Genomic DNA, 13730 nt, shown 5'->3' on the forward strand with positions numbered 1-13730 from the left:
CCTCTAGCTCACCGACTCTTTCTCCCTCTCTCGCTTCTCTAAACCAACATCTCATGCAAACTCACTCCAAAAATATCATCTACAAACCTAATCCAAAGTATCTTCTTCATACTAGTCTTCCACAACCTTGTGAACCCTCCTCTGTAACACAGGCGCTTAAAGATCCGAATTGGGTACTAGCCATGCATGAAGAGTATAATGTTCTTCTCCGTAATCAGACTTGGACTCTTATCCCACCATCGCCAGATCAAAAACTTGTGGGTAATAAATGTGTCTCGCATAAAAAACTCAGTACTACGCATACTCGAAGGTGGTGTCTTCGCCAACTTGATGTAAACAATGTGTTTCTTAATGGTCATCTTGCAGAGGAGATTTATATTACGCAACCTTCAAGTATGCGTAGTACTGAGTTTCCGGATCATGTGAGCTATTTGCATAAGACACTTTATGGCCTGAAGCAGGCTCCGCACGCCTAGTAATTGGAGCTTCGTGCTTTCTTGTTCTCTCTTAGCTTTATCGCATCCCGAGCTGACACCTCCTTATTTGTTTATTCTCATGATGATACTATTATCTATTTCCTTTTATATGTTGATGATCTAATCATTACAGGGAGTGATGCTTCTTCTGTTGACGTCATAGTATGTAAACTTTATACAAATTTTGCGATTAAGGATCTTGGGGCTCTTTCCTTCTTCTGCGGTATTAAAGTTCGCCCAACCTCAAATGGTCTTCTCTTATCTCAGCAAAAGTATGTCACTGATCTTCTCTCCAAACACAACATGTTTGGCTGGTCTCCTCTCCTACTGCTGTTGGCTCTCGTCTTACTTTGCATGATGGGTCTTCCTCCGTATGACTCGTCCTGATATTTCCTTTGCGGTCAATAATCTTTCACAGTTTATACATGCTCCTTCAGAGACGCATTGGGGTGCTGTGAAACGTCTACTTCGGTATCTCAATAGTACTAGGGATCTTGGCATTCGTCTTTTTGCGGATACACCTTTTACTCTTCATGGTTTTTTCGATGCAGACTGAGCAGGAGATCCAGATGATCGGTGTTCTACGGACGCATTTATTATTTTTCTAGGTACTAATCCGATTTCTTGGAAATCTATAAAACAGCGCACGGCTGCACGCTCTTCGACTGAGACTGAATATCGTGTCATTGTCTCTACAGCAACTGAGATCTAATGGATTAAGTCACTTTTGACAGATCTGCTTCTTCCGGTTACTACGTTTGCTGTGCTTTTTACTAATAATTTGGGTGTCACATATCTTTCAGCTAATCCTGATTTTCACTCTCGGATAAAGCATCTGGCTATTGACTATCACTTTATTCGTGATCTGGTGCAGACCTCCCAACTATGAGTTACTCATATTTCTGCTGAGAAACAGTTGGCTGATGTACTTATAAAGTCGCTTTCTCGACCTCGGTTGTTTGCTATTTGCAACAAGATTGATGTCATTTCTGAAACATCATCTTGAGAGGGAGTATTATGAAATAATTATTATAAGTAAATAGTTATTTGTTTCTTAGTTATTAGAAAATAATTATTATTAGAAAATAGTTATTAGATAATAACTATTATTAATAAATATTTATTGTTTTCCTAATTTATGTATATTCCTATTTTCACTTGTAATAATATTTATATATTATATATTATCATTAATAATATGTGAATTATATCATCAATATTTATTACTTGAATTATTGGTCCATTCAATCGAATTCGAAGTGAGTAAAATCTAGGCTTAAATACCTTAAACCCCCCTTTATTCTCTCTCAAGTAGCATTTAACCCCCCTTATTTAAAAAAATGACATTTAACACCCTTTTTTAAAAGTAAAATGTTAAAAAAAAAATTAATAGACAATTGTGCCCTTCTCTTTGTGATATGATAATTTTAAGAGAAAAAACATATTAAATTGACGATTATGTCCTTGGTAAAAAAAATTAACACATTAAATTGACCGGATGTGAAAAAAATTTATAAAAGAGCTTGGACGAGGTAAAAAAAAAATTAACACATTAAATTGACCCGATGTGAGAAAATTTATAAAAGAGCTTTGACGAGGTAAAAAAAAAATTAACACATTAAATTGACCCGATGTGAGAAAATTGGTAAAAGAACGAAAACTGAAACAAATGCATCTAAATAGAAAAAGTTCATATAGGAACTTTAGTACTATTTTACCCATATTATGTTAGTTGTACCTCACAAAAGAAGGCAAACTGCTACAAGTATTTACCTTGATACGAAAAGACAAACCAAAAGTTAATGTATTGAATCTAACATCTAGAAGGTACAACCTTCATAAAAGTATAATCCATAAGCACATATACTACTGTTCAAAATTATGAAACTTGCATGTAAAATAACTCAAAGAAACAATAGATCACATATTTTCTCCACTTTCTGGATCAGCATCCCTGACAAAATGCATTCCACTTGATAATTGTTGAGTGGACAAGAAGTATTCATCACGTGCAGACATATGTACTTGAAGCTATAAAAATTAAAGTGTATAAACTGTGAATAGATATAATATGATGCTCATAGATCCAAAAAACTAAATAATCAAATTGCTAAGTAAATGTGAATAAGAAACATACTCGAAGATTTTCATTAGTCCCTGCTATTTAATTGCTAGTCAAAGCTGACTTCTTTTCAAAATTATTAAAAATATATATTATAAAAAGATAAGGGTATAATTGTCTTTTTATAAATTTTTTAATGTTTGACTTTGATTAAAGGGGTTAAATGTTATTTTTTAAACATAGGGGGTAAAACGTTATTTAATTAAAAATACAGGGAGGTTAAAAGTATTTAAGCCTAAAATCTAATCCAATTGTTGTTTGATTTTAATTCAATTTTTGAATTAGATATTGAAGAATTTTATAGATTTTGGATAAGAGCTGGAATTTTGAGAATTTTCGGTAAAGATATGGAAACCCTTAAATTTAGATAAAGTCCTAATTTTTTAAAATTGAGATTGAAGATGAATAAGTAATCATCATCTCTTAATTAAAAATATTTAAATTTGAAGAATTTATTTATTCAATTTTTTATTTTTATCAAATGCTAATTATCTTGCTAATTAACTTTTCCATTTTTATTCTCTGTGTATAGGATTCACGTGGAAAATCACAAAAGATATAAAAAAATAAATTATTGAAAATGAAAGTACATGCTAGTCCAGTCAACTTATGTTTTATAATCTAGAAAAAAATATTTAATTATTTAATTCTTACTCTAGTGAGATGAATTCATACATACGAATTATTTTTTAAAAAAATTACACACAGTTTGTGATTTAAATAACGAGATAGCTATTTTTTTTTTAATATGTAGAGCTATATATGGTTAAATAAGAAACTTTAAATTAAATTCATTATAAATTATTGATATGCTATAAGGTGAGTAAAATTGAATCATTTATTCTTAAAATTTATATTATCTATAAAATTTTATTAATTATATTGTAACAGATGCATTGAAAAAAAAACTCAAAGTTAAAATTAATTAAAATTATTTTAGATCAATAATATTATAGATAGTCGAGAAAGAAATTATGACTTAAAAGCAATCATTCTTGAAAGTATATTTTGCTATAACCAGAAGTGACAAAATAAAATGCCTTGAAAGCAATCATTCTATATACATGATTTCTTCTTGATAGAAGGTCATAAGGATGCTTTTGTACGGAAGCTTTTCCAACTTTTCCATTTTTTTCAGTAACAATAAAAGGTTTTTAGCAAACATCGATCATCTTTCATGAAACAAAAAAAAAAAAAAAATTTATTTTATAGAGAAATCAAAAGGAGATGGTAACAAATGTGTTTAAATTAGTAGAAGGAACTACACACTATGTATTGCAGCAAATAAGCAAACAAATAAGACGGAAGATCTGCAATCAATACGTGAAAACTAAGAAAAAAGTGGCCTAGAGAAGAGCTAAATCAAGGTTTAAAAGCCAAATCTTGTTGTCATTATTGATTAATTAAGCTAAGTAACGTAGAGCCTAGGGTAATTGACCCCACGAAAATTTTTCATCAACCACCAAAATAAATCAGGAAGCGCACGCAACGGGCAACCCAAAAGCCCAGCATCTTTTAGTTACGTGTCCCATTTGGAAAAAAAATTCCTATAAATTCGCCATAACTAGGACTCGAACTACAAATGCTTGAGTGACAACTTGGATACCCTGCCACTATAAAAAATATACATTCAAATTTATTTTCTTTTTCAACTCTTCTTAGAATGTAACTAAAGAAAATATAATAAATCTTGCACACAAGCACCAATAAAAGCAACAATTATGCCCTGAATTTCTAAAGCCACATCTTAATGCTGACAGTAAAACATTTTGAAATAAGGTATACCAGAAGAACCTTCCAAATTCCCATCATAAACTAAATATTTAATGTAGATCAATTTAACATACTGTAAAAGAAAGAACATAGCCGTGAAGCAAAAAGTACCTGGACAAGAAGGATAAATGCTAATAAGCAAGATAGCAACATATCCCAACTTGCAAAATTATTGTTAAGAAAATATATTTGGCATTTATGACATCAAATGTATCAACTTTCTTGGACATTTTTAATTGCATCATTCTAGTATTGTGGCACATAACAAAAAATTAATCATATTGTAAATATATGAAAAATGCATATAATTGATAAGGTGTGGCACTCTATGTAGGAAAAATGTTCATAGGTGATATCATGCCAAGCTAATGCACAAAGCAAAATTACAAATAGTCTATGTTAACATATATGCAGAAACATATTTCTGTTTTTTAAAAAAAAAAAAAAGTAAAAAAGTGTTACTTGTATTTGCAAATTGAATATTGTAGGTCAAAAAAATTACCATAAGCAAATGTTCACTTAAAAATTAATCAATCATCCTAAGCAATCAATAATTTCATTAAAAAATATTTTGCATAACCAAAACAAAACTACTAATGCACAATATATAATAATATAGATAAGTGGATGTTAACCAACAGATAAAATACAGATCAAAGAAAAATTTTATGTGAACCTAAGGAATAAAAGAATAAGAATATGCTTCTCATATATTTATTTGACACTGCTCATTTAATCATGCCAATCATGAACATTTATTTCAACATGACTTGGACTTTAACAATTCAGGAATTGATTAAGTCCACATAATCCATACGCAGCCACAAGTGGATACAATGGAGTCCCTCACAGCATAAGCTTAGTGTAAGGCCTTGAAAACGTAAATCTATAACGCTCTACACCAATCAGTATGTTATGCTTCTAAAAAGTGGCCCCTCTAGGTGGATTTTAACAGGAACGACATAAGCACACATGCTCAAAATGGCACATGTTGCCTGCCTATGCAATGGGGAGAAAAGACTACTTCTAATTTGAACTTGTTTCAACTAAAGTAAATACCTAAACTACCTGAATTTATAGCTTATAAGTGTTAACTTAAAAACTTGTTTTTTGCAAGTAATTAATTATATGTGATGTGCTTTTATATTTATAATTTATTTTAATTGTTAATTAATATTGATTGTTATGCTTTATGTATGCTGCATTGTATCGTAGGTATAGTTTTTTCTATATGGAAAAAATATGTATTACATGTGTCAATTAATATAGTTTATTATATATTATCAATCCATGTCTTAGTATTTCACATACTTGTTATATAAATATGAGACGGGCCAACTGCATACCAATGGCATATGGCCTTTGGATTTACTGAAAGTTTTGCACTTAAAAATCCATTCGATTAACTTGAACATCCTTATCTTGTACAATTTTGTTGGTTAATCCACCAACTAAATTTTAATATTCCTAACCAAAACTCATATGCAAGCTAACAATCATAAAAAGAATTTAGCAACGTAGGGAAAATTAATGGAAATGACTAGGTAATAAACTGTCAAAGTTAGCATCACATTTAACTTTCTAGGTAACAAAATAAACTACGCCTCAAACTTTCTTAGACAAAAGTTAAGGTAGCTAAATTTACAGTGACAACACAATTGTAATGAATCTAAGTGCTTAGCTTTACCTATACCCTCAAATTGCACAATAACAACGTAATTCACAATAAGACACTGTGTATCTAAACACTTGTGAAACATCATACAAGTTACAACAAGAAGGATTGGATCAATTTAATATTTAAACGTGAAAAGAGAATATCAGTCTTTATTCACTAACTTAATAACCAGTGTGCTATTAAAAAGAGTAGGGACAAAGGAGCTAACTGAAACACCAGATATGATTATAATACGATTCTCTGATTCAGGATTTGTCTTTGTAACTTTAACTTCACAACCAGTTTCACTTTGAAGAGTTTTCACAATGTTCCCTCCCTTCCCTATCACACTCCCGACCTTCTCAGCAGGGCAGAGTAACCTGAAAGTGATGGGCTCTGGAGAGATTTGAGGATGTATGGGTGGTCCACTTTCATGAAATTTAGGAAAAGGTGGGCCCATGCCTGGATGGAAGTCAGGCATGTCATGGGGCCTGTTGGAGAAAGGGGGTCCTTGAGGAGGATAATGAAAATTTGGTGGAGGAAATCTTCTGACTGAGGAATAGAAGCGAATGGATGTGACAAGGGACCAGAAGAATTTGCCAGAGGAAAAGAATCACGTTCACGTGTTGGGTTATCTAGGAGTTGCTGACCAACTAAATGCAGAGCTTTCTTCACTGAATCAACTCCTCCAGTTATCTGCAACGTCATATGACAAGGTTTCAAGTATTTAACTATTGAACCAAAGGATAATCATCATCGTTAAGCCATGTTTGTCCCAACTATATAGGGTTCGACATTGTATCTCCTAGATCTTGAATCTAAAAATGAATTTTTTAAAAAATAAAAAAAGAAAATTACAATATAATTTGCAGCAGAAGCATCAAATAAGTATAACAATGGGAAAGAAAGATTAATGTAAGTGGAACCTACAACTAATGCATTGTCCGAGGAATGATATTTGCTTCTCGATGAATAAAAAAAATAAATAACAATGCAACTCATAGAAACATGTTAAAATATCTCCAAACACTCTTACCTGGACAATTTCATCCAGCTGTGTGCCGCACAAAGGAAGTTTGTCTTTTGGAAGTATACGAATCTGGGCCCCACTGTCTGCTGATATTTGCTTAATAACACTCCCACCCTTCCCATGTAGACAACCTACCTGGTTAGGCAGAATTAACAATCTTGCAGAAACTGTAGTTTGCTTCTTATTTTCTTCTTCATCTACCTCATTGTCCGGTTCATTTTCAATAATTCTCTCAAAAATAAGTAAGATAGCATTAACTAATAATGGAAACTATAGTTTGCTTCTTATTTTCTTCTTCATCCACCTCATTGTCCGGTTTATTTTCAATAATTCTCTCAAAAATAAGTAAGAGAGCATTAACTAATAATGGTGGTCCTTCATCTACCTTTGTGCTTTCTGGAGCAGAAGAATCCTCGGACTCACCAACATTCTCAGCACTTTCCTTGAGATTATCACTACCTTCAGAAACTTCATCTTCTTTTTTAGGTTCATTGCCAAGTGCTGCATATTTCTCTGATCCAGTGATAAGAATAACTCTCTCATCACAGCCAGAAACAATTTCTTCAAGTCTAATTTTGGCACCAGTCTCTTTCTGTATCCTTGCAACAATTTCTCCACTGTCACCAACAAAACTGCCAGATTTTGATGCAAGACAAAGAATACGGAACATGGTAGCCCCAGGAGGAGCTTTTAGCTGTTTCTGCTTTTTTGAATGAGGTCCTGTCTTTTGCCATTTTCCCCTCCCATTCAACTCAAAGGGATTTCTTTCATAAGAATGCTTGGAAGGTAAAAATGGAAACGACATGCTCTTCTAAACTCTGTAAACACCAAGAGTAAGGAAATGTAAAACACACTGCAAATGAAATATACATACGAAGCATAAGGAAACCAGCACACTTTGAAAGAAGGCATTTAACATGAAAAGAAGGTAAAAAGGTAAATTTAAAAAAGGAAAACAAATAGAAAATTATTTCCTGTATACTAGTAATTATTGTCAGTTTTTTTCAGGTGGTTTAGTACGCTGTTGACCTTCTAGAGACCAAAAAAACAGGCTGAACTCAACCATGCTAAAATTAAAATAAGGGCGTCATTAAGCAACACATAATAGTCCCCATAAGAAGATGCCAATAAATTGTGAATTACCAACACAAGTATCAAATTTTCACTCTTTGAAAAGAGAATAAATTAAAGAGAAATGAGGGGAGTACAAATAATATTCCAAGCCTGCATGTAGTTTCATTCATGTATAGTAAAAACTTAATAAGTGAACAAGTGAAAGTTGTCTTTTTGCCTTTCCATATTTCATGCATCAAATAAGCCACTTGATCAACCTCTTCTATCCTTACATCATCAAAACAGAAGTGTGCATGACAAATTTTTCCAGCAACTATGTGAATTGGGTTTGCTGGTAAATGTACACGATCAGTATGACAAAACGATCATAAACAGCATACAGACTGACATCCTTTGCAGGAATAAATGAATAAATCCCTTGTACATCACTAGACAGACTCAAATATGGTCCATATCCATGACAAGTTGAATGTTCCACTTCCAAGTAACAATAATTTGGTTAAACAAAAATGCTCACACATGCCAGTCTAAAATGTGAATAAATGAACTCAGCTTATCTGCAAAATGCTAATTTGGTAAACCAAAATGCTCAAACATACGAACTTACAGTTTAAACAAAGTAATGTATAAAAAGTGGGGGATTTGGCATATTGCATAATACTCTCTTAGCTACTTGTTAGAAACAAATTCAAGAGCATGGTTCACAGATACCTCTCCTGCCTAAAACTGAGTAACATTGATCCAGTAAACAACTGGACAGTTTCTCAAAATCAGAATCATGCTGCCATCCTTGCAAAGTAATTACTTTATTTAGATTGAAGCTGATTCAACAGAAAAGTCAAAATTGCTCTCAAAGAATCTGACTGACATGTCTGGCCTTGATGGTTGCATAGGCGTGGTAACCAATTCTTTTTTGCTTGTGATAACATCCAATGGAAGGGAAATACCTTTCCCAAAGAATACTTTCTATAGATTACCAAGTACCAGGAATAGTTTCTTGTTTCTACAAAAATAAGATAACATATTGGGCCCCATGAAGCAAGGTTGGCAAATCAAGGTTCCAATCATAACTCACTTTGATCTTCAACAGAATTGTGAATTATACTGAATCATGAATTGCAAGGTTCAGTTCTATAAAATATGTTCAAAAACTATTTTTATCTTGGAAGGGATAACATCTAGCTTCAAATGCAATGAAAATAATGTAAACTACAATTTTACTACCATATATCTATATGGATCATACTCACCGCCCACTAGTTTCATACATTGGTATCTATAACAGTGTAATCATACAGTGTGAATGTGTAATTGTGCCATAGAAGCAAGAAGCAAAGAAGAAACCTACTATAGATGTTTGTTGAAGAGCTCTACCAATGATGCTTCAGACAGAAAAAGAATTGAAAAACCGCAGAGTTTACGGAGAGATAGACGAAACAGGGAGGTCAGTGCTTTGAAGGTTGTTGGCTGCATATTGTAGGGAGGTTTGTTTGGTGCAGAAGCTGAGAAGACTACAGGTTGAAGTGGACGTTGGTACTTTGAAGAGGATGTCATTAATTTAAAGAGGTGTAAAGCAGAGGTGTCAGTTGGTGCAAAAGGTGTAGAGGACATCAACTTCCCCAATCAAGATGGAGAGGAGGTGTTCTGCACTGTGGAGAAGCAGTTAATTCTGCTGGTCCATTGCGCTGGAAGACAATGTATCATTGGCCAACAATGGAGGTCAGTGGCCTACCAGTGTGAGTACAATGCTTTGCTGGCTGAGACAACGAGGACAGCAGGAGGAAGATGCAAAGGTGGAGATGATTTCTCTGGTTCCTACATGAAGGTTGAAAGTTGTCGATGCTTTGAAGATCACAGCCTACTGGTGTGGAGGAGTTTCTCACAGTGGTGAAGATGTTTCAAATGGCACAGACAACAGAAAACAAAGGGAAGTGAATCGACCCTAGTTAATTATTGCAATTTTTTTTATTCTTTTGCACACGTTTCAACAGAGAAACAGAATCAGAAGAAAACTGATCTGATAGAAACTGGACCGATTCGGATGCAAGTCCAATTCACACCAGTGATTTGGATCTCTGGGAAGCTGAATTGAATTGTATGATCCGAACAGAGAATCATACAATTTTAATAGTACTGAAAAGAAGCACTTTCCTATGATTACAATAATAAATTATCATCCAGCTGGCTTTGCAACCTTCAACAAGATATACTACCACAAATCATTAGTTATTTCACCTCAGCAATTCATATATAAGAACTTATCCAAGAAGCCTAAGATATTAGGATTTAGGAGAAATCAGTCAAAAAATATTCTGTTAATAGATAAATCACAATCTAAGAACAGGAAAAAAACTGGGATTGTCTAGACAGTCTTAAAAGAGCATGTGGACATAACTCTGGGGAAGAATATTTTCTTAACTAATATTTCTAACAAGAACGAACCTCCTCCTCAGGTACACAGTTAACATTGATAGGATGGCCACTTACTTCAAAAGTTTAAGCGATTACTAAAGAGACCAACCATGACTTGCATGTGAGGATAAAAAAAAATGGTTTGGTACGAAACAAAGAATTATTAACCATTTCCATGAAAATGATTGAAACTTTAATTTCAGAATACATAGATTCGAAGCAAATTTTACTGCAGAATACCCAACAACAACTAAAACATCTTAATATCTCAATTACTTGAGTGGGATTATGGAAGAAAAATACATGCCAACATTTCCCACTATTTTTCATTTCAGCTATATATTTATATATCATACATTTGAAGATTCAAGAAATACAATCTGGACTGCTTGCGCCACTTATCCATCCAATAACACACATGAAGTTCTAACAAGTCATTATGCAATGTCAAGTGCCTATGATTGCAATGATGTATATGTCACTTGGAGCATGCATGATCTCACCATAACTTTCCCATTCTATATCTCACATTAGCCACTCAAAAGATATGATGCCAAAGAGCATGAAGAAATAAATGTTATTAAAGAAACATAAAAGAGAAAAAAACATCATAAGTTTTGCATCCACATGTATCTTTTTGAAGACAAACAAATATAAAGGTTCCACTTTCAGATCTAAATAATACCTTCTGAAGAAGGTCAGAAAGCTAAGCTTAGCAAAAATTAAATAATAGAATTTTGAAAACTTCTTCTCACAATTCCACTCAAAAGTTTTGGTTGGCATTTATGTTTATGATATGCATATGGTGTAAAAAAAACATAATTCTTAGTAGTCAATATCATAAAGTTATATAAAATGTTTCCAATGTATAAAAGATGGAAAGCGATAGGCGGTTAGCTAATAACCATGCACCTAGGCATTACATGGGTACCTATGCTGACAATCTTACAGGTAAGCATTAAAATGTAAAAAAAAATAATAATAAGAAAAGTAAATAAAAATGACTAATATTAAAGTGTGTGTGTATACCAATTGCATCCCTAATCAATCAAAACAAATTTATAATTTATAAGCAAATACTAACAATTAAAATCAATAAACAATTTCACATTTCATTTTGCAACCAAGACAATAAAACCACAAAAAAAAGGACTTCATAGTCTAAATCCAAATGACAAGAAAACATGTAACTGACTTATAATTAAATTTATGATACAATATCAAAATATAGATAAAATACCTAATGTCAAATGAACCAACAACTTATAAAAATATTTATTTTCCTTATACCCACTTGGATTGCCTAGGAGAGGGATGGCAATAGGCAAGACTTATAATTAAATTTATGATACAATATCAAAATATAGATAAAATACCTAATGTCAAATGAACCAACAACTTATAAAAATATTTATTTTCCTTATACCCACTTGGATTGCCTAGGAGAGGGATGGCAATAGGCAAGACAATGTAGGTTTTTTAAGTTCTCATCCCTTCCCCATATAGGAAGCAAAGTGAGTCAAGGAAGTGAAAAAAAATCTTCCCCGTCCCCACCCTGCTTCTCAGGCAAAGCGAGTTCAAGGTGAAACGATAAAATAAAAAGTAAAATACATATTCAGGATGTGATAAGGAGTAAGGGGGCAAGGTAAAAGGAAACTACCTCATACTCACCACACACTATTGTGTTTTTTTTGACATCCCTGTCAGGCTTACAGGTTGGCTAGCATGCATTGGTTGGGGCATAGTGGGACTTAAAGGGGCAAAGCAAATTGTCACCCCTACTACCAAGGTCATCTAGCAATCCACATCGATTGCTTTTCAAAAGGGCCGCCTAACAAGGGTTGCCTAGCAACTAAACAAAATGGCCATTTGGCAAAACCTCCTATGCGGACGCTAATCAAAGCATTCCTATTTCTATCAATGCCAACTCAATTTTGCACCGGCGAGATAAGTGGGAAGAACAAGAGAAGATTAATGATCGCATTTTCACAGTTCACAGTCCATCAAATAAAATCCAAGGTGATAATAGCAAATGGTCATCCTTAAATCTAACCATAAGGCCTGGCTCACAAAACCCTAATTTGACACTTGATAGGAAAGAAGAAACCGATCTGATGGATACACCAACCTTCATATGAATCACTAAGTACCTTTACGATAGCTAGGATGAAGTTCCGGCGAATATGAAGGGGGCGTAGGCAGGAGAGACAACAATGGTTGATGTCACCTGCGACGCAGTCGATACAAAAAGAGCTTGCTGCATAGGGAGAGCGCAGTTGTGCTTCACTTCAAAGGATAACGAGGGCGCGGCGCGGCGAGCGTCTTCGTATGATCGTCGCCTACAACGGACGATGGTCGGACGAAGGAGACGATTGGGACGGCGTCTTCGTATAATCTGATTAATTTTTCAGATTATAAATCAGAAAGTACAATCTCTATGCCATATTAGAGATATATTTATAGGATTTTTTTTTAAAATAAGGGGCATAATCTAATTTATCTTGATGATTTATAGGATTAAATCATTCATCCCAAATATTTTTTATAAATGAATTCTCTTTTACTGTTTTTTTATTTTCAAATATTCTCATATGAGAAAATGTATAATTAATCAGCATTTTCAATTAAACCAATAAATTTCAATTAATTAAAGTAAAATAGTAATTTATTCACTTTGCAAATAATCCATTGGCCATCAAGTGTCAAGCGTGTATATATTACAACAGCCATCAAATACGCAGTTTATCCTGTAATTAAATATTTGAAATTAAAAGGACGATTCTTTTATTATTTGTTTACAAGAATGCCTTCTTTGAAATAAAAAAAATAAAAAATGCCCCCGCTTTAATTTCCTTTACCAAACCATCTTAAATTTAGGAAGACTAAATTAACCCTAAATCAACTAAATCACCTAAAATATTTTAGGTGACGTTTGATTTAGGAGTTTAGGAATAAAAGAATAGATTTATTCTCAAACTTTTATATTTGATTGATGGGAATGGAATCAAAATTTTGGAATGAAATCCAAAAATTTGAGTATGGAGAAATCCACTCCTTCCCTTGGGTTTTGATGAAATAGGAATGTGAATTAAGTTTTGAACAAAAATACCCTTAGTATATTTGTTCAATTTTTCTTTCATTTCACACTCTCTCTCCTTATTCTCTCTCATCATATTTTCTATCTCC

General features: G+C 33.1%; 1 protein-coding gene across 3 annotated transcripts; it reads right to left on the minus strand.

Annotated features, from left to right (window-relative positions):
* Nucleotides 1-4214: 4214 nt before the first annotated feature.
* LOC122040862 (KH domain-containing protein HEN4-like) lies at nucleotides 4215-12976 on the minus strand. Of its 3 annotated transcripts, none has more exons than XM_042600321.1 (4): nucleotides 12695-12976; nucleotides 7444-7876; nucleotides 7065-7193; nucleotides 4215-4482 (listed from the first exon to the last, which is right to left on the minus strand). In XM_042600321.1, the coding sequence occupies exons 2-4, from the start codon at nucleotides 7861-7863 to the stop codon at nucleotides 4432-4434; spliced, it is 600 nt and encodes a 199-aa protein (XP_042456255.1). In that variant the 5' UTR covers nucleotides 7864-7876; nucleotides 12695-12976; the 3' UTR covers nucleotides 4215-4431. The 3 variants fall into 3 exon arrangements, with proteins under 3 accessions (XP_042456255.1, XP_042456254.1, XP_042456253.1); XM_042600320.1 differs by lacking the exon at nucleotides 4215-4482 and adding an exon at nucleotides 6254-6724 and having other exon boundaries at nucleotides 7065-7172; XM_042600319.1 differs by lacking the exon at nucleotides 4215-4482 and adding an exon at nucleotides 6254-6724.
* Between the last annotated feature and the right edge of the window lie 754 nt (nucleotides 12977-13730).

This window comes from Zingiber officinale, chromosome 2A (genome assembly GCF_018446385.1).
Source record: "Zingiber officinale cultivar Zhangliang chromosome 2A, Zo_v1.1, whole genome shotgun sequence".
Lineage (NCBI taxonomy): Eukaryota > Viridiplantae > Streptophyta > Magnoliopsida > Zingiberales > Zingiberaceae > Zingiber > Zingiber officinale.